The sequence below is a fragment of the Narcine bancroftii genome, chromosome 12 (assembly GCF_036971445.1).
Source record: "Narcine bancroftii isolate sNarBan1 chromosome 12, sNarBan1.hap1, whole genome shotgun sequence".
Taxonomy (NCBI): Eukaryota; Metazoa; Chordata; class Chondrichthyes; order Torpediniformes; family Narcinidae; genus Narcine; species Narcine bancroftii.
In genome coordinates this window covers 58,256,245-58,277,485 of record NC_091480.1, presented here as the reverse complement: position 1 = coordinate 58,277,485, position 21,241 = coordinate 58,256,245, and the positions used below count along the sequence as shown (strand labels likewise).

Genomic DNA, 21,241 nt, shown 5'->3' with positions numbered 1-21,241 from the left:
TTTTGACACATTTGCTTCCATGGATCAGGGCACTGAGTCCAGGAGCAGGGACGTTGGGGAGACCACACTTGGAGTATTGTGCACAGTTCTGGGCACCCAGCTGTAGGAAGGATGTCACTGAGCTGGAAAGGGGGCAGGAAAGATTCACCAGGATGTTCCTGGGAATGGAGGGCTGGAGTGACAAAGAAAGGCTGGGACTTTTCTCCCTAGAGTGGAGGAGGGTGAGGGGGGGACCTTATTGAGATTCATGAAACCATGAGGGAGGTGGACAAGGTGGGTGGTCACAGTCCTTTTCCCCAGGGTTAGGGAGTCTAAAACTAGAGAGCACAGGTTTAAGGCGAGAGATTTAAAGAGTAGCTGAGGGGCACCTTCTTCACACAGAAAGTGGGTGGGTGTGTGGAACGAGCTGGAAGTAGTGGAAGTGGGGGACAATTACACCATTAAACAGACATTTGGACAGGTCTGCGGATGGGAAAGGTTTCGAGGGAGATGGGCCAGACGCAAGGAAAAGGGGCCAATTACCATGCTGAATGTCCAAATTTTGAAAAGAATTCCATTTAAATGTAATAATGGGAAACTGGAAGATTTGGAAAAAACTTTGCAAAGTAACAAAGAACCACTCATCAAGCATTGAAGGAAAGATGTATTATGAAAGTAAACACCACAAAATAGAAAAAAACAGTCCACGTTTATAACCATATAACCACTTACAGCACAGAACAGGCCAGTTCGGCCCCTACTAGTCCATGCCATAGCAAAATCCCCACCCTCCTAGTCCCACTGACCAGCACCCAGTCCATACCCCTCTAGTCCCCCTCCTATCCATGTAACGATCCAGTCTTTCCTTAAATGTAACCAATGATCCCGCCTCGACCACGTCTGCCGGAAGCTCATTCCACATCCCCCACCACCCTCTGCGTAAAGAAATTTCCCCTCATGTTTCCTTTATAATTTTCCCCCCTTCAATCTTAAACCATGTCCTCTAGTTTGAATCTCCCCCTTTCGTAATTGAAAAAGCCTATCCACATTTACTCTGTCTGTCCCTTTTAAAATCTTAAACACCTCTATCAAGTCCCCTCTCAATCTTCTATGCTCCAGAGAAAAAAGCCCCAGTCTGCACAACCTTTCCCTGTAACTCAGACCCTGAAATCCTGTCAACATTCTCGTGAACCTTCTCTGCACTCTCTCTATTTTGTTTATATCTTTCCTATAATTTGGTGACCAAAACTGTACACAGTACTCCAAATTTGGCCTCACCAATGCCTTGTACAATTTCATCAAAACCTCCCTACTCTTGAATTCAATACTCTGATTTATGAAGGCCAACATTCCAAATGCCTTCTTCACCACACCATCTATCTGAGTATCAGCCTTGAGGGTACTATTTACCATAACTCCTAAATCCCTTTGTTGCTCTGCACTCCTCAATTGTCTACCATTCAATGTATTTCTTTCTTTGGCTTGGTTTCGCGGACGAAGATTTATGGAGGGGGTAAAAGTCCACGTCAGCTGCAGGCTCGTTTGTGGCTGACAAGTCCGATGCGGGACAGGCAGACACGGTTGCAGCGGCTGCAGGGGAAAATTGGTTGGTTGGGGTTGGGTGTTGGGTTTTTCCTCCTTTGCCTTTTGTCAGTGAGGTGGGCTCTGCGGTCTTCTTCAAAGGAGGTTGCTGCCCGCCAAACTGTGAGGCGCCAAGATGCACGGTTTGAGGCGATATCAGCCCACTGGCGGTGGTCAATGTGGCAGGCACCAAGAGATTTCTTTAGGCAGTCCTTGTACCTCTTCTTTGGTGCACCTTTGTCACGGTGGCCAGTGGAGAGCTCGCCATATAACACGATCTTGGGAAGGCGATGGTCCTCCATTCTGGAGACGTGACCCACCCAGCGCAGCTGGATCTTCAGCAGCGTGGACTCGATGCTGTCGACCTCTGCCATCTCGAGTACTTCGACGTTAGGGATGAAAGCGCTCCAATGGATGTTGAGGATGGAGCGGAGACAACGCTGGTGGAAGCGTTCTAGGAGCCGTAGTTGATGCCGGTGGAGGACCCATGATTCGGAGCCGAACAGGAGTGTGGGTATGACAACGGCTCTGTATACGCTTATCTTTGTGAGGTTTTTCAGTTGGTTGTTTTTCCAGACTCTTTTGTGTAGTCTTCCAAAGGCGCTATTTGCCTTGGCGAGTCTGTTGTCTATCTCATTGTCGATCCTTGCATCTGATGAAATGGTGCAGCCGAGATAGGTAAACTGGTTGACCGTTTTGAGTTTTGTGTGCCCGATGGAGATGTGGGGGTGCTGGTCGTCATGGTGGGGAGCTGGCTGATGGAGGACCTCAGTTTTCTTCAGGCTGACTTCCAGGCCAAACATTTTGGCAGTTTCCGCAAAACAGGACGTCAAGCGCTGAAGAGCTGGCTCTGAATGGGCAACTAAAGCGGCATCGTCTGCAAAGAGTAGTTCACGGACAAGTTTCTCTTGTGTCTTGGTGTGAGCTGACAGGCGCCTCAGATTGAAGAGACTGCCATCCGTGCGGTACCGGATGTAAACAGCGTCTTCATTGTTGGGGTCTTTCATGGCTTGGTTCAGCATCATGCTGAAGAAGATTGAAAAGAGGGTTGGTGTGAGAACACAGCCTTGCTTCACGCCATTGTTAATGGAGAAGGGTTCAGAGAGCTCATTGCTGTATCTGACCCGACCTTCCGTCGCGCATGCAGCCATCTTCAGCGCAAACTCCGGGAGATCCAAAATGAGTGGTGGACTAGCCTCGCCAAACGAACCCAACTCAGCGCGGACATTGGCGACTTCAGGGGTTTCTACGAGGGTCTAAAGGCTGTGTACGGCCCCTCACCCCGTCCAAAGCCCGCTGCGCAGCTCAGACGGCAAAGTCCTCCTCAGCGACAAGATCTCCATCCTCAACCGATGGTCAGGACACTTCCAATCTCTTTTCAGTGCCAACCGCTCAGTCCAAGATTCCGCCCTGCTCCAGCTCCCTCAACAGCCCCTAAGGCTAGAGCTGGATGAGGTCCTCACCCTGGATGAGACATATAAGGCAATCGAACAACTGAAAAGTGGCAAAGCAGCAGGTATGGATGGAATCCCCCCAGAGGTCTGGAAGGCTGGCGCCAAAACTCTGCATGCCAAACTGCATGAGTTTTTCAAGCTTTGTTGGGACCAAGGAAAACTGCCTCAGGATCTTCGTGATGCCACCATCATCACCCTGTACAAAAACAAAGGCGAGAAATCAGACTGCTCAAACTACAGGGGAATCAAGCTGCTCTCCATTGCAGGCAAAATCTTCGCTAGGATTCTACTAAATAGAATAATACCTAGAGTCGCCGAGAATATTCTCCCAGAATCACAGTGCGGCTTTCGCGCAAACAGAGGAACTACTGACATGGTCTTTGCCCTCAGACAGCTCCAAGAAAAGTGCAGAGAACAAAACAAAGGACTCTACATCACCTTTGTTGACCTCACCAAAGCCTTCGACACCGTGAGCAGGAAAGGGCTTTGGCAAATACTAGAGCGCATCGGATGTCCCCCAAAGTTCCTCAACATGATTATCCAACTGCACGAAAACCATTCAATGTATATGACCTATTTAAATTTGCCTTTCCAAAATGCAGCACCTCACATTTATCTGTATTAAATTCCATCAGCCATTTCTCAGCCCACACCTCCAGCCTTCCTAAATCACCTTTTAATCTACGGTAATCTACCTCACTGTCCACAACACCACCAATCTTTGTATCATCCGCAAACTTGCTTATCCAATTTTCTACCCCTACATCCAGATCGTTAATATATATAACAAATAATAGTGGACCCAGGACCGAACCCTGAGGAACTCCACTAGTCACCGGCCTCCAATTGGACAAACAATTTTCTACCACTACTCTCTGACACCTTCCATCCAACCACTGCTGAATCCATTTCATGACCTCCTTATTTATACCTAATGCCTCCACCTTTTTTCCTAACCTCCTGTGGGGAACTTTGTCAAAAGCTTTACTAAAGTCCAAATAGACAACATCCACAGCTTTCCCTTCATCAACCTTTTTTGTAACCCCCTCGAAGAACTCAATCAGGTTTGTCAAGCATGATCTACCCCTGACAAAACCATGCTGATTACTCCCTATCAATCCTTGTACCTCCAAAAATTTGTAAATAGCATCCTTCAGAACACTTTCCATCAATTTGCCCACCACAGACGACAGACTTACAGGCCTATAATTCCCAGGTTTGCATTTGGACCTTTTCTTAAACAGAGGAACCACATGTGCCACCCTCCAATCATTTGGTACCACCCCCATGACCAGTGACATCCTAAATATCTCTGTTAATGGCCCCACTAACTGTCCACTAGCCTCCCTGAGTGTCCTAGGGAATATTTTGTCCAGTCCGGGAGATTTATCCACCTTTATATTTTTTTAACACAGCCATCACTACCTCCTCGGTTATCCTTATATGCTTCATGACCTCCCCACTATTTTTCTTTACTTCAACTGGTTCAACGTTTTTTTCCCTAGTGAATAAGAAATCAGACCAAAGAAATCATTCAAAATTTCCCCCATTTCCTCAGACTTCTCACTCAGCCTACCCTCGCTATCTACAAGGGGTCCAATTTTATCTCTCACTAATCTTTTACTTTTAATGCACTTATAGAAACCCTTTGGATTTATTTCTACTCTGTCAGCCAAAGCCTCTTCATGCCTTTTTTTGGCCTTTCTAATTTCTTTCTTAAGATTCCTTCTACACTCCTTGTACTTCAACTTCTCAGCTCCCTGCTCTTTATACCTCTTGTACACCTCCCTTTTTCTCCTAACCAAATTTCCAATATTCCTCGAAAACCAAGCCTCCCTATGACTTCCAGCCTTTCCTTTGATCCTCACTGGGACACAACTACTCTGTACCCTCAAAATTTCTTTTTTGAATATCCTCCATTTTTCATTAACATCCTTACCTGAAAATATCCTGTCCCACTCAATACTCCCCAAATCCCTTCTTATTCCTACGAAATTTACTCTTTTCCAATCCAGAACCTCAACTTTAGGCCTCTCCTTGCTCTTCCTTAAAACTACCCCAAAACTAACAGAATTATGGTCACTAGACCCAATTGGTTCTCCAACATTAATGTCCGCTACCTGACCTAGCTCGTTCCCTAACAGGAGATCCAGTATTACACCATCCCGAGTCGGTTCTTCTACTAACTGATTTAGAAAACAATCCTGAACACATTTAACGAACTCCAGCCCATCCAGCCCTCTAACCGTATGGGTATCCCAATCAATGTGTGGGAAGTTAAAATCTCCCATGATCACTACCCTATGATTTTCACACATATACGTTATCTCCCTACAAATTTGTTCCTCTAATTCCCTTGGCCCATTTGGTGGTCTGTAATACACCCCTATTAGCACCCTCTTGCCTCCTCCACCCCTCAATTCCACCCAAACAGCCTTGCTGGTCGATCCCTCCATACCATCCTGCCACCTCACGGCAGTAATGTCCTCCCTAACAAGCAGAGCAAGCAGTGAATGGAGGTCCCTTGGAAGATGAGAAGGGGGAATTGATACAGAAATAGCCGAGGCAGAGAGATGTTAAGGATGTGATGGGTGGTGAGGACCTCGATACAATCACTGAGCAAACCAGTGGGTGTAAAGGTAGATGAGCTTCACTGAAAGGAATGGTTGATGTGTTTGTGGCAATTTACCCAAACTCTCTGGACTCTGGGCAGTCCCGGCTGACTAGTAGATAGCGAATGTCACACCTCTGTTTGCAAAAAGATGTAGGGGACAACAGCCCAGTTAGAAAATGGTGAAAACTATCTTCTTTGGCTTGGCTTCGCGGACGAAGATTTATGGAGGGGGTAAAAAGTCCACGTCAGCTGCAGGCTCGTTTGTGGCTGACCAGTCCGATGCGGGACAGGCAGACACGATTGCAGCGGTTGCAAGGGAAAATTGGTTGGTTGGGGTTGGGTGTTGGGTTTTTCCTCCTTTGCCTTTTGTCAGTGAGGTGGGCTCTGCGGTCTTCTTCAAAGGAGGCTGCTGCCCGCCAAACTGTGAGGCGCCAAGATGCACGGTTTGAGGCGTTATCAGCCCACTGGCGGTGGTCAATGTGGCAGGCACCAAGAGATTTCTTTAGGCAGTCCTTGTACCTTTTCTTTGGTGCACCTCTGTCACGGTGGCCAGTGGAGAGCTCGCCATATAATACGATCTTGGGAAGGCGATGGTCCTCCATTCTGGAGACGTGACCCATCCAGCGCAGCTGGATCTTCAGCAGCGTGGACTCGATGCTGTCGACCTCTGCCATCTCGAGTACCTCGACGTTAGGGGTGTGAGCGCTCCAATGGATGTTGAGGATGGAGCGGAGACAACGCTGGTGGAAGCGTTCTAGGAGCCGTAGGTGGTGCCTACCAAAAGAGTCTGGAAAAACAACCAACTGAAAAACCTCACAAAGATAAGCGTATACAGAGCCGTTGTCATACCCACACTCCTGTTCGGCTCCGAATCATGGGTCCTCTACCGGTGAAAACTATAACGAAGGAAGAAATAGCGAGACGTCTGGGTAGAAATGGGTAAATCAGGCAAACGCAGCACGGATTCAGCCAAGGCAGGTCCTGTTTGACAAACTTACTGGAGTTCTTTGAGGATATAACGAGTGCAGTAGATAGAGGGGAGCAGATGGATGTTGTTCATTGGGATTTCCAGAAGGCATTCGATAAGGTGCCGCATAAAAGACTTGAGGATGCAGAGTTGGGGGTGGGAGGGGTGATGTATTAGCCTGGGTCGGGGATTGGTTCGCCAGGAGAGATTTGGGGTAGAGGGGTGTTTTATCTGGTTGGGCATCAGCGGGGAGTGGGGTGGTTGCAGGGATGGGTACTGTTCTTGGTGTACATAAACGATGCGGACGAGGGGACTGTGTGTCGTGTGTCTACGTTTGCTGATGACACTAAATTGAGTGGAAAAGCAAATTGTGCAGAGGAGACGGAGAGTCTGCAGGGAGAGGTTGAGTGAGTGGGCAAGGGTCTGGCAGATGGAGCACAATGTTGGTCAATGTGAGAGTATCCATTGCAGAAGGAAGAATGGAAGATCAGAATATTATTTAAAAGGCAAGTGATTGCAGTTTGTTGCTGTGCAGAAGGACTTGGGAAGGTTTGTGAATGAAGCGCAAAAGGTTGGTTTGCAGGTGCAGCAGGATATCAAGGAGGCAAATGGAACGTTGGTCGTCATTGCAAGATGGATTGAGTTTAGGAGCAGGGAGGTTCTGTTACAACTGTACAAAGTCCTGGTGAGGCCACATCTGGAGAACTGTATGCAGCTCTGGTGTGAACTCCCCCACCTTCCTTCAGTGACGTGTCTGCCCTTGGCCTCATCTATTGTCAGGGTGGGGCCAAGTAAAAACTTGAGGAACAACACATCATGTTCTTCCTGGGTGGCCTCAAACCCAACAGCACGAACATTGATTTTTTTTTCCAGCACCGTCTCCTTCCACAGTTTCCATCCCTTCTTTCCCGACTCCTATACTGACGGGAGAGTGGACGTCCATTTCAATTCCCCGCCCCAATTCCTTCACTGATGTGTCTGTCCGTGTATGGCTAGGCTGAGGCCACCCGCATAATGGAGGAACAGCACTTTGATCAGGAGCGATAAATATGAGAGGATGTGGCTTTAGGGTGAAAGGGGACAGGTTTAGGGAGAACCTCTTCACTCAGAGCAGCGGGACAAGCTGCCAGCTGGTGTGGCGAAAGCGGCCTCACTTTTGAGTTTTAGGATAAATTGGATAGATACATGGATGGGAGAGGTCTGGAGGGTTATGGAGTGGACACAGGTCAGTGGGACTAGTGGAATGATGGTACAGCATGGACTAGAAGGGGTGAATGGCCTATTTTTGGTGCTGTCGAGTTCTACGGTTCTTCCGACTGTGCACCCTCCCACCAGGATTTAATGATCACTCCTCTGGCTTTAAACACCCCCACCCCACCCCCCAGCTCTGTCTCTCTCCCTTTTCTCTCCGTCTCCTTTTGCACCTCACCCCTTCTTGGTCTGGAACCCTCCCCCAGCCACCACTGTCTGTGTTCTGAGATTCCATGTTTCATTCTGCTTATTCCTTGAGGAAGGGCTCAGGCCCGAAGCATCGGTGACATATCCTTGGACTTCTGTGGACCCTGCGGCTGGGCATCTCCGTGGGTTCACTCCAGTCTGCAGACTTCCGTGTTCCACTCACCTCTTGCCCCTCCCCGGTTTCTTTCCCCCTTCATCATGTTCCCCTCCCACCCCTTCCCGCTTTTCGCTTAAAGGTTCCTGACCCAAAACATTGGCCGTTTCTACCCATGGCTGTTGCTCGACCTATTCAGTCTCTCTTGTCAACGACAGAATAAGGTGCTCCCCCCACTGACACCCTCCGTCACTCCCCCAGCTCCATTTCAATGGTCGCCTTGAACAGCCCAGTTAACTCTGACGTCCACGCAGCCCCGTCAAGGGTACAAGTCCCAGAGTGTGGGGCAACAGTGATAACGGGAGGTCAATGAAGCCCCATCCAGGGACAGTGCGGGGGCACTGGGGGGTGGGGTGGGACCACATTCAGGAGCCCGATGGAAGAAACAGTCTTTCAGCCCGTTGGTGGGCTGAACTTTCTCCCCGATGGGACGAGGGGAAGAGACTGCATCCGCGTCTCTCAGCTCCACAGAGTGCTGCAACCGTTCACCAGAATCAGGATTTATTGTCAGGAACATGTCACCAAGTTCGTTGTTTTGCGGCAGGGTCACAGGGCAAACGTTTACAGAATAAATAAAAATAGTGCACGAGAAAGACAAAGTCAGGCATTATCTGTGGTTCATTCAGGAATCTGATGGCAGAGGGGAAGAAGCTATCCTTGTGCCACTGAGTGCTCGTCTTCAGACTCCTGTACCTTTCCCCTGATGGTAGCAGAGTGAAGAGGGCATGGCCTGGGGGGTGGGGGTCCTTGAGGATAGAGGCTGCTTTTTTAAGACACCACCTCATGTCGATATCCACGTTGGAGTGAAGTCTGGTGCCTGTGATGTCGCAGTGCAAGTTAACTACCCTCTGGAGTTTATTCTTGTCCTGAGAGTTCGTGCCTCCCTACCAGGCAGTGATGCAACCCGCCAGAATGCTCTCCGTGGTCCACCTGTAGAAGTTTACGAGCGTCTTCGGCGACATACCCAATCTCTTCAAACTCCTCACAAAGTATATCTGCTGGCGAGCCTTCTTGGTGATTGAATCAACATGGAGGCTCCAGGACAGATCCTCGGAGATGTTGACACCAAGGAGTTTGAAGTTCTTGACCTTCTCCACTACTGAGCCCCCGATGAGGACTGGGTCGGGTTCCCCTCACTTCCCCTTCTTGAACTCCCCCTTCAGTTATTCTCTTCCCATTGACCATCTGCCAGCCCATTGCCCACTCAAGTAACCCCTCCATATCCCTCTGCAGACTCCCCACTAAATGTTTCTCCATTCAACCTTGTCACTTATTACTTGTACTAACATTTATTTATCCACCCTTTTCAGTTGCTGACCTTTCTGACCTGCCCCACAGGGCTGCATTCATTTTGCATGGGCCATGGTACTCGCTGCTCGACTCGCTGAAGTAGGTGGGGTTGCGTTAAATGGAGATGATAACGAGCTCCCGTAGGTGGGGTTGCGTTAAATGGAGATGATAACGAGCTCCCGTGTCCCTTGCAGGTGGTTAGACATTGGAGAGGCCATTCCTCAGAACCCCCTGCCCGTGGACACTCTCCCCACCACTCCCCTGGACGATGCAGCCCCTCCTGCAGTGAGGAGGGTGGGTGGTGGTGGGGAGAGGACGGCAGAGCCCGTCCCGAGCACCTGGCGATGGAAACAGAGGCCGGCGGCCGCGGAAGGCAGCTCAGGAGCTTCCCCGCCATGGTCTACTCCTTCCCTTTCGCCCGGACACTGCGGGGGTCGCCCCCACTCGTCCTCCTCAACCCTCCCACTGGGTACTCCAGCTACCCTGGAACTGAGACGCAGCAAGGATTGTCACTATGTGAGTACCATGATGAGGGGCGTTGCAGGGGGGGGGGGTGGTGGGAGGGAGGGTGTGGGGGAGGGTTTAGGGAGGGATGCGCAGAGCAATGTGTGAAAGGAGAAAAATTGGGGAGGGGAACGGAGGGGCGGGGCGTGCGAGAGGCAGAGAGGTGGAAGCGGACAAGGGTCCCCACCAGTACTGAACTCCAGTGTTACACAGTGACAGACACATCCCCACCAGTACTGTACCCCGGAGTTATAGAGTGGCATCACCCTCCCCACCAGTACCGTACATCAGTGTTTCACAGTGGCAGACCCGCCCCCACCAGAAATGTACCCCAATGTAATACAGTGACAGACATGTCCACACCTGTACTGTACCCCAGTGTTACACATTGACAGACTCATCCGCACCAGTACTGTACCCCGGTGATACACAGAGACAGACCCATTCCCAACAGTACTGTACCCAAGTGTTAAACAGTGACAGACCTGTCCCCACCAGTACTGTACCCTAGTGATACAAGTTGACAAGCCCATCCCTACCAATACTGTACCCCAGTGTTACACAGTGACAGGCCCATCCCCACCAGTACTGTTCCCAGTGTTTCACAGTGACTGATCTGTCTCCACCAGTACTGTACCCCAGTGCGATACAGTGACAGGCCCATCCCCACCAGTACTGTACCCCAATGTTACAAGTTGACATTCCCATCCAAACCAGTACTGTACCGCAGTGTTGTACAAATGATAGACATGTACCCACCAATACATGACCACGGTGTCACACAGTGAGAGCCCCGACCCACCAGTACTGTACCAGAGTGTTACACAGTGACAGACTCGTCCTCACCAGTACTGTACCCCAGTGTTACACAGTGACAGACCAGCACCAACCAGTGCTGTACCCCAATCTTTCACAGAGACAGAACGATTCCCACCAGTACTGTACAACAGTGTTACACATTGACAGACCCATCCCCACTAGTACTGTACCCCAGTGATACACAATGACAGGCCAATTCCCACGAGTACTGTCCCCAATGTTTCACAGTGACAGACCTGTCGCCACCAGTGTTGTATCACAGTATTATACAGTGACAGGCCGATCCAAACAAATACTGTACCCCAGTGTTACACAATGACAGACCCATCCCCACCAGTACTGTTCTCAGTGGTTCACAGTGATGGATCTGTCTCCACCAGTACTGTACCCCAGTGATATATAGTCACAGTCCCAAACCCACCAGTATTGTAACCCAGTGCAACACTGGAGTACTTTACTAGGAGGGATGGGTCTGTCAATGTGTTACACTTGGACAGTCTGCTCCCCACCAGTATGGTACCCCATTGTTAAACAGGGACAGACCCATCCCCACCTGTACTGTACTCCAGTGTTACACCATGATTGACCCATCCCCACCAGTATTGTACCCAAGTGTTAAACAGTGACAGAACTGTCCCCACCAGTACTGTATCCTTGTGTTACAAGTTGACAGACCCAACCACACCAGTACTGTACATCAGTGTTATACATCGACAGGGCCAACCCTACCAGTGGTGTACCTCAGTGTTACACAGTGACGGACTCATCCCCACTGGTACTGTCCCCAGTGTTTCACAGTGACTGACCTGTCTCCACCAGTACTGTTCCACAGTGCTATATAATCACAGTCCCGAACCCACCAGTATTGTACCCCAACGTTACAAGGTGACAGACCGGTTCCCCCAATACTGTACTCCAGAGTTACAAGGTGACAGACCCATACCCACCAATACTGTACCCCAGTGTTACACCATGATTGACCCATCCCCACCAGTATTGTAACCCAGTGTAACACATTGACAGACCCATCCCTCCTAGTAAAGTACTCCAGTGTTACACTGGGACAGTCTGCTCCCCAATGTTAGACAGGGACAGGCCCATCCCCACCAGAAGAGTACCCCAGAGTTACACATTGACAGACTTGTTCCCCCCAGTACTGTACCCCTGTGTTACACAGTGACAGACACGTACCCACCAGTACTGTAACCCAGTGATACACAGTGACAGACCCATTCCCACAAGTACTGTACCCAAGTGTTAAACAGTGACAGAACTGTCCCCACCAGAACTGTACCCCAATGTTACACAGTGACAGACCCAACCACACCAGTACTGTACATCAGTGTTATACATTGACAGGGCCAACCCTACCAGTGGTGTACCTCAGTGTTACACAGTGACAGACTCATCCCCACTGGTACTGTCCCCAGTGTTTCACAGTGACTGACCTGTCTCCACCAGTACTGTACCACAGTGCTAAATAGTCACAGTCCCGAACCCACCAGTATTGTACCCCAGCGTTACAAGGAGACAGACCGGTTCCCCCAATACTGTACTCCAGAGTTACAAGGTGACAGACCCATCCCCACCAGTATTGTACCCCATTGTTAAATAGGGACAGACACATCCCCATCAGTACTGTACCCCAGTGCTATACTGTGACAGGCCCGTCCCCATCAGTACTGTACCGCAGTGTTGCACAGTGACAGGCCCTTCCCCACCAGTACTGTACACCAGAGTTACATGTTGACAGACCCATCTCCACCAGTGGTGTACCTCAGTGTTACACAGTGACTGACCCGTCCCCACCATTAATCTACCACAATGTTACACAGGGACAGACATATCCCCCACCAGTACTGTACACCAGTGTTACATGTTGATAGACCCTTCCCCTCCAGTGATGTACCCCAGAGATAACAGTGACAGATGCATCCCCACCAGTACTGTACCCCATTGTTACACCATGATAGACTCATCCCCACCAGAACTGTACCCCAGTGTTATACTGTGACAGGTCTGTCCCCACCAGTACTGTACCACAGTGTTATACAGTGACAGGCCCATCCCTACCTGTACTGTACATCAGTGTTATTCATTGACAGGGCCAACCCTAGCAGTGGTGTACCTCAGTGTTACACAGTGACAGTCCAATCCCCACCAGTACTGTCCCCAATGTTTCACAGTGACTGACCTGACACCACCAGTACTGTACCCCAGTGCTATATAGTCACAGTCCCGAACCCACCAGTATTGTACCCCAGCGTTACAAGGTGACAGACTCGTCCCCCCAATATTATACTCTAGAGTTACAAGGTGACAGACCCGTACCCACCAATACTGTACCCCAGGGCTATATAGTCACAGTCCCAAACCCACTATTATTGTACCCCAGTGTTACACAGTGACAGACACGTGCCCACCAGTAAAGTAACCCAGTGTTTCACAGTGACTGACCTCTCCCCACCAGTACTGTACCGCAGTGTTGCACAGAGACAGGCCCTTCTCCACCAGTACTGTACAACAGAGTTACATGTTGACAGACCCTTCTCCACCAGTGGTGTACCTCAGTGTTACATAGTGACTGACCAGTCCCCACCAGTATTGTACCCAAGTGTTATACAATGACAGACTCATCCCCACGAGTACTGTACCCCAGTGTTGCACAGTGACAGGCCCTTCCCCACCAGTACTGTAACCCAGTGTTACACCATGATTGACCCATCCCCACCAGTATTGTACCCAAGTGTTAAACAGTGACAGAACTGTCCCCACCAGTACTGTATCCTTGTGTTACAAGTTGACAGACCCAACCACACCAGTACTGTACATCAGTGTTATACATTGACAGGGCCAACCCTACCAGTGGTGTACCTCAGTGTTACACAGTGACGGACTCATCCCCACTGGTACTGTCCCCAGTGTTTCACAGTGACTGACCTGACACCACCAGTACTGTACCCCAGTGCTATATAGTCACAGTCCCGAACCCACCAGTATTGTACCCCAGCGTTACAAGGTGACAGACCCGTCCCGCCAATACTGTACTCCAGAGTTACAAGGTGACAGACCAGTACTCACCAGTACTGGACCCCAGTGCTATATAGTCACAGACCCGAACCCATTAGTATTGTACCCCAGCGTTACAAGGTGACAGACTCGTCCCCCCAATATTATACTCTAGAGTTACAAGGTGACAGACCCGTACCCACCAATACTGTACCCCAGGGCTATATAGTCACAGTCCCAAACCCACTAGTATTGTACCCCAGTGTTACACAGTGACAGACACATGCCCACCAGTAAAGTAACCCAGTGTTTCACAGTGACTGACCTCTCCCCACCAGTACTGTACCGCAGTGTTGCACAGAGACAGGCCCTTCTCCACCAGTACTGTACAACAGAGTTACATGTTGACAGACCCTTCTCCACCAGTGGTGTACCTCAGTGTTACATAGTGACTGACCAGTCCCCACCAGTATTGTACCCAAGTGTTATACAATGACAGACTCATCCCCACGAGTACTGTACCCCAGTGTTGCACAGTGACAGGCCCTTCCCCACCAGTAGTGTAACCGAATGTTACACAGGGAGTGACATATCCCCACAAGTACTGTACACCAGTGTTACACATTGACGGACCCTTCCCCTCCAGTGGTGAACCCCAGTGTTACACAGTGACAGATCCGTCCCCACCAGAATTGTTGCCAAGTTTTACACATTGACAGACACATCCCTCCCAGTAAAGTACTCCAGTGTTACACTGGGACAGACCAGGACCCACTAGTACAATACCACATTGTTAAACAGGGACAGACCCATCCCAACCAGTATTGTACCCCATTGTTAAATAGGGACAGACACATCCCCATCAGTACTGTACCCCAGTGCTATACTGTGACAGGCCCGTCCCCATCAGTACTGTACTGCAGTGTTGCACAGTGACAGGCCCTTCCCCACCAGTACTGTACACCAGAGTTACATGTTGACAGACCCTTCTCCACCAGTGGTGTAGTTCAGTTTTACACAGTGACTGACCCGCCCCACCATTAATCTACCACAATGTTACACAGGGACAGACATATCCCCACCAGTACTGTACACCAGTGTTACATGTTGATAGACCCTTCCCCTCCAGTGGTGTACCCCAGAGATAACAGTGACAGATGCATCCCCACCAGTACTGTACCCCATTGTTACACCATGATAGACTCATCCCCACCAGAACTGTACCCCAGTGTTATACTGTGACAGGTCTGTCCCCACCAGTACTGTACCACAGTGTTATACAGTGACAGGCCCATCCCTACCTGTACTGTACATCAGTGTTATTCATTGACAGGGCCAACCCTAGCAGTGGTGTACCTCAGTGTTACACAGTGACAGTCCAATCCCCACCAGTACTATCCCCAATGTTTCACAGTGACTGACCTGACACCACCAGTACTGTACCCCAGTGCTATATAGTCACAGTCCCGAACCCACCAGTATTGTACCCCAGCGTTACCAGGTGACAGACCCGTCCCGCCAATACTGTACTCCAGAGTTACAAGGTGACAGACCCGTACCCACCAGTACTGTACCCCAGTGTTACACAGTGACAGACACTTGCCCACCAGTAAAGTAACCCAGTGTTTCACAGTGACTGACCTCTCCCCACCAGTACTGTACCGCAGTGTTGCACAGAGACAGGCCCTTCTCCACCAGTACTGTACAACAGAGTTACATGTTGACAGACCCTTCTCCACCAGTGGTGTACCTCAGTGTTACATAGTGACTGACCAGCCCCCACCAGTATTGTACCCAAGTGCTATACAATGACAGACTCATCCCCACGAGTACTGTACCCCAGTGTTGCACAGTGACAGGCCCTTCCCCACCAGTAGTGTAACCGAATGTTACACAGGGAGTGACATATCCCCACAAGTACTGTACACCAGTGTTACACATTGACGGACCCTTCCCCTCCAGTGGTGAACCCCAGTGTTACACAGTGACAGATCCGTCCCCACCAGAATTGTTGCCAAGTTTTACACATTGACAGACATATCCCTCCCAGTAAAGTACTCCAGTGTTACACTGGGACAAACCAGGACCCACTAGTACTATACCACATTGTTAAACAGGGACAGACCCATCCCAACCAGTATTGTACCCAATTGTTAAATAGGGACAGACACATCCCCATCAGTACTGTACCCCAGTGCTATACTGTGACAGGCCCGTCCCCATCAGTACTGTACCGCAGTGTTGCACAGTGACAGGCCCTTCCCCACCAGTACTGTACACCAGAGTTTCATGTTGACAGACCCTTCTCCACCAGTGCTGTACCTCAGTGTTACACAGTGACTGACCCGTCCCCACCATTAATCTACCACAATGTTACACAGGGACAGACATATCCCCACCAGTACTGTACACCAGTGTTACATGTTGATAGACCCTTCCCCTCCAGTGGTGTACCCCAGAGATGCACATTGACAGATCCATCCCCACCAGTTCTGTACCCCATTGTTACACCATGATAGACTCATCCCTACCAGAACTTACCCCAGTGTTATATTGTGACAGGTCCGTCCCCACCAGTACTGTCTTCTTTCTTCTTTCTTTGGCTTGGCTTCGCGGACGAAGATTTATGGAGGGGGTAAAAAAGTCCACGTCAGCTGCAGGCTCGTTTGTGGCTGACCAGTCCGATGCGGGACAGGCAGACACGATTGCAGCGGTTGCAAGGGAAAATTGGTTGGTTGGGGTTGGGTGTTGGGTTTTTCCTCCTTTGCCTTTTGTCAGTGAGGTGGGCTCTGCGGTCTTCTTCAAAGGAGGCTGCTGCCCGCCAAACTGTGAGGCGCCAAGATGCACGGTTTGAGGCGTTATCAGCCCACTGGCGGTGGTCAATGTGGCAGGCACCAAGAGATTTCTTTAGGCAGTCCTTGTACCTTTTCTTTGGTGCACCTCTGTCACGGTGGCCAGTGGAGAGCTCGCCATATAATACGATCTTGGGAAGGCGATGGTCCTCCATTCTGGAGACGTGACCCATCCAGCGCAGCTGGATCTTCAGCAGCGTGGACTCGATGCTGTCGACCTCTGCCATCTCGAGTACCTCGACGTTAGGGGTGTGAGCGCTCCAATGGATGTTGAGGATGGAGCGGAGACAACGCTGGTGGAAGCGTTCTAGGAGCCGTAGGTGGTGCCGGTAGAGGACCCATGATTCGGAGCCGAACAGGAGTGTGGGTATGACAACGGCTCTGTATACGCTTATCTTTGTGAGGTTTTTCAGTTGGTTGTTTTTCCAGACTCTTTTGTGTAGTCTTCCAAAGGCGCTATTTGCCTTGGCGAGTCTGTTGTCTATCTCATTGTCGATCCTTGCATCTGATGAAATGGTGCAGCCGAGATAGGTAAACTGGTTGACCGTTTTGAGTTTTGTGTGCCCGATGGAGATGTGGGGGGGCTGGTAGTCATGGTGGGGAGCTGGCTGATGGAGGACCTCAGTTTTCTTCAGGCTGACTTCCAGGCCAAACATTTTGGCAGTTTCCGCAAAGCAGGACGTCAAGCGCTGAAGAGCTGGCTCTGAATGGGCAACTAAAGCGGCATCATCTGCAAAGAGTAGTTCACGGACAAGTTTCTCTTGTGTCTTGGTGTGAGCTTGCAGGCGCCTCAGATTGAAGAGACTGCCATCCGTGCGGTACCGGATGTAAACAGCGTCTTCATTGTTGGGGTCTTTCATGGCTTGGTTCAGCATCATGCTGAAGAAGATTGAAAAGAGGGTTGCTGTACCACAGTGTTATACAGTGACAGGCCCATCCCTACCTGTACTGTACATCAGTGTTATACATTGACAGGGCCAACCCTACCAGTGGTGTACCTCAGTGTTACACAGTGACAGTCCAATCCCCACCAGTACTGTCCCCAATGTTTCACAGTGACTGATCTGTCACCACCAGTACTGTACCCCAGTGTTATATATTCACAGTCCCGAACCCACCAGTATTGTACCCCAGCGTTACAAGGTGACAGACCCGTACCCTCCAGTACTGTACCTCAGGGCTATATAGTCACAGTCGCGAACCCACTAGTATTGTACCCCATCGTTAGAAGGTGACAGACTCGTTCCCCCAATACTGTACTCCAGAGTTACAAAGTGACAGACCCATACCCACCAGTACTGTACCCCAGTGTTACACCATGATTGACCCATCCCCACCAGTATTGTAACCCAGTGTAACACATTGACAGACCCATCCCTCCTAGTAAAGTACTCCAGTGTTACACTGGGACCGTCTGCTCACAACCAGTACAGTACCCCATTGTTAAACAGGGACAGACCCATCCCCATCTGTACTGTACTCCAGTGTTACAATGTGACAGACCAGTCCCCACCAGGACTGTACCCCAGTTTTACACAGGGACTGACCCGCCCCCACCTGTAACGAACTCCAGTGTAACACAGTGACAGACCCATCCCCAGCAGAACTGTACCCCAGTGTTACTCAGTGACAGACTCGTCCCGACCAGTACCGTACTCCAGTTTTACACAGTGACAGACACGTGCCCACCAGTAAAGTAACCCAGTGTTTCACAGTAACTGACCTCTCCCCACCAGTACTGTACCGCAGTGTTGCACAGTGACAGGCCCTTCCCCACCTGTACTGTACACCAGAGTTACATGTTGACAGACCATTCCCCACCAGTGGTGTACCTCAGTGTTACACAGTGACTGACCCGTCCCCACCATTAATCTATCGCAATGTTACACAGGGACAGATATATCCCCACCAGTACTGTAGACCAGTGTTACATGTTGATAGACCCTTCCCCTCCAGTGGTGTACCCCAGAGATACACAGTGACAGATGCATCCCCACCAGTACTGTACCCCATTTTTACACCATGATAGACACATCCCCACAAGTACTGTACCCCAGTGTTATACTGTGACAGGTCCGTCCCCACCAGTACTGTACCACAGTGGTATACAGTGACAGGCCCATCCCTACCTGTACTGTACATCAGTGTTATTCATTGACAGGGCCAACCCTAGCAGTGGTGTACCTCAGTGTTACACAGTGACAGTCCAATCCCCACCAGTACTGTCCCCAATGTTTAACAGTGACTGACCTGTCACCACCAGTACTGTACCCCAGTGCTATATAGTCACAGTCCCAAACCCACTAGTATTGTACCCCAGAGTTACAAGGTGACAGACCCGTATCCACCAGTACTGTACTCCAGTGCTATATAATCACAGTCCCAAACCCACTAGTATTGTACCCCAGCATTACAAGGTGACAGACTCGTCCCCCCAATACTCTACTCCAGAGTTAGAAGGTGACAGACCTGTACCCACCAGTAGTGTACCCCAGTGCTATATAGTCACAGTCCCGAACCAACTAGTATTGTACCCCAGCATTACAAGGTGACAGACACGTCCCCCCAATACTATACTCCAGAGTTACAAGGTGACAGACACGTACCCACCAGTACTGTACCCCAGTGTTACACGAAGATTGACCCATCCCCACCAGTATTACACATTGACAGACCAATCCCTACCAGTAAAGTACTCTAGTGTTACACTGGGACAGTCAGGTCCCCACCAATACTGTAACCCATTGTTAAACTGGTACAACCCCATCCCCATCTGTACTGTACTCCAGTGTTACACTGTATCAGACAAGTCCGCACCAGGACTGTACCATTGTGTTTCACAGGGACTGACCCAACCCCACCTGTACCGCACTCCAGTGTTACACAGTGACAGACCCATCCACAGCAGTACTGTTCCCCAGTGTTACTCAGTGACAGACCCGTCCCCACCAGTACTGTACTCCAGTTTTACACAGTGACAGACATGTCCCCACCAAAACTGTACCCCAGTGTTACACAGTGACAGACACGTGCCCACCAGTCTAGTAACCCAGTGTTTCACAGTGACTGACCTGTCCCCACCAGTACTGTACCCCAGTGTTACTCAGTGACAGACTCGTCCCGACCAGTACCGTACTCCAGTTTTACACAGTGACAGATACGTGCCCACCAAAATTGTACCCCAGTGTTACACAGTGACAGACACGTGCCCACCAGTAAAGTAACCCAGTGTTTCACAGTAACTGACCTCTCCCCACCAGTACTGTACCGCAGTGTTGCACAGTGACAGGCCCTTCCCCACCTGTACTGTACACCAGAGTTACATGTTGACAGACCCTTCCCCACCAGTGGTGTACCTCAGTGTTACACAGTGACTGACCCGTCCCCACCATTAATCTATCGCAATGTTACACAGGGACAGAAATATCCCCACCAGTACTGTAGACCAGTGTTACATGTTGATAGACCCTTCCCCTCCAGTGGTGTACCCCAGAGATACACAGTGACAGATGCATCCCCACCAGTACTGTACCCCATTGTTACACCATGATAGACACATCCCCACAAGTACTGTACCCCAGTGTTATACTGTGACAGGTCCGTCACAGTGACAGGCCCATCCCTACCTGTACTGTACATCAGTGTTATTCATTGACAGGGCCAACCCTAGCAGTGGTGTACCTCAGTGTTACACAGTGACAGTCCAATCCCCACCAGTACTGTCCCCAATGTTTCACAGTGACTGACCTGTCACCACCAGTACTGTACCCCAGTGCTATATAGTCACAGTCCCAAACCCACTAGTATTGTACCCCAGAGTTACAAGGTGACAGACCCATATCCACCAGTACTGTACTCCAGTGCTATATAGTCACAGTCCCAAACCCACTAGTATTGTACGCCAGCATTACAAGGTGACAGACTCGTCCCCCCAATACTCTACTCCAGAGTTAGAAGGTGACAGATCTGTACCCACCAGTAGTGTACCCCAGTGCTATATAGTCACAGTCCCGAACCCACTAGTATTGTACCCCAGCATTACAAGGTGACAGACACGTCCCCCCAATACTATACTCCAGAGTTACAAGGTGACAGACACGTACCCACCAGTACTGTACCCCAGTGTTACACCACGATTGACCCATCCCCACCAGTATTACACATTGACAGACCAATCCCTACCAGTAAAGTACTCTAGTGTTACACTGGGACAGTCAGATCCCCACCAATACTGTAACCCATTGTTAAACTGGTACAGCCCCATCCCCATCTGTACTGTACTCCAGTGTTACACTGTGTCAGACAAGTCCCCACCAGGACTGTACCATTGTGTTTCACAGGGACTGACCCGTCCCCACCTGTACCGCACTCCAATGTTGCACAGTGACAGACCCATCCCCAGCAGTACTGTACCCCAGTGTTACTCAGTGACAGGCCCGTCCCCACCAGTACTGTCCCCAATGTTTCACAGTGACTGACCTGTCACCACCAGTACTGTACCCCAGTGCTATATAGTCACAGTCCCAAACCCACTAGTATTGTACCCCAGCGTTACAAGGT

At 50.1% G+C, this 21,241-nt stretch overlaps 1 protein-coding gene across 3 annotated transcripts in view; it reads left to right on the top strand.

The window, feature by feature from the left end:
• Positions 1-9,695: 9,695 nt before the first annotated feature.
• Positions 9,696-21,241, top strand: part of LOC138747161 (retinoic acid receptor gamma-A-like) — an 81,240-nt gene continuing 69,694 nt past the window's right edge. The window contains exon 1 of one of the 3 annotated variants that reach the window (XM_069906134.1): positions 9,696-10,013. Coding sequence is in view for 1 of the 3 variants with exons in the window: in XM_069906132.1 (XP_069762233.1) it covers positions 9,842-10,013 (172 nt within the window). In the remaining 2 variants the exon portion in view is untranslated. The remainder of the gene's footprint in view (positions 10,014-21,241) is intronic. The other 2 variants (XM_069906132.1, XM_069906133.1) reach the window with 2 other exon arrangements.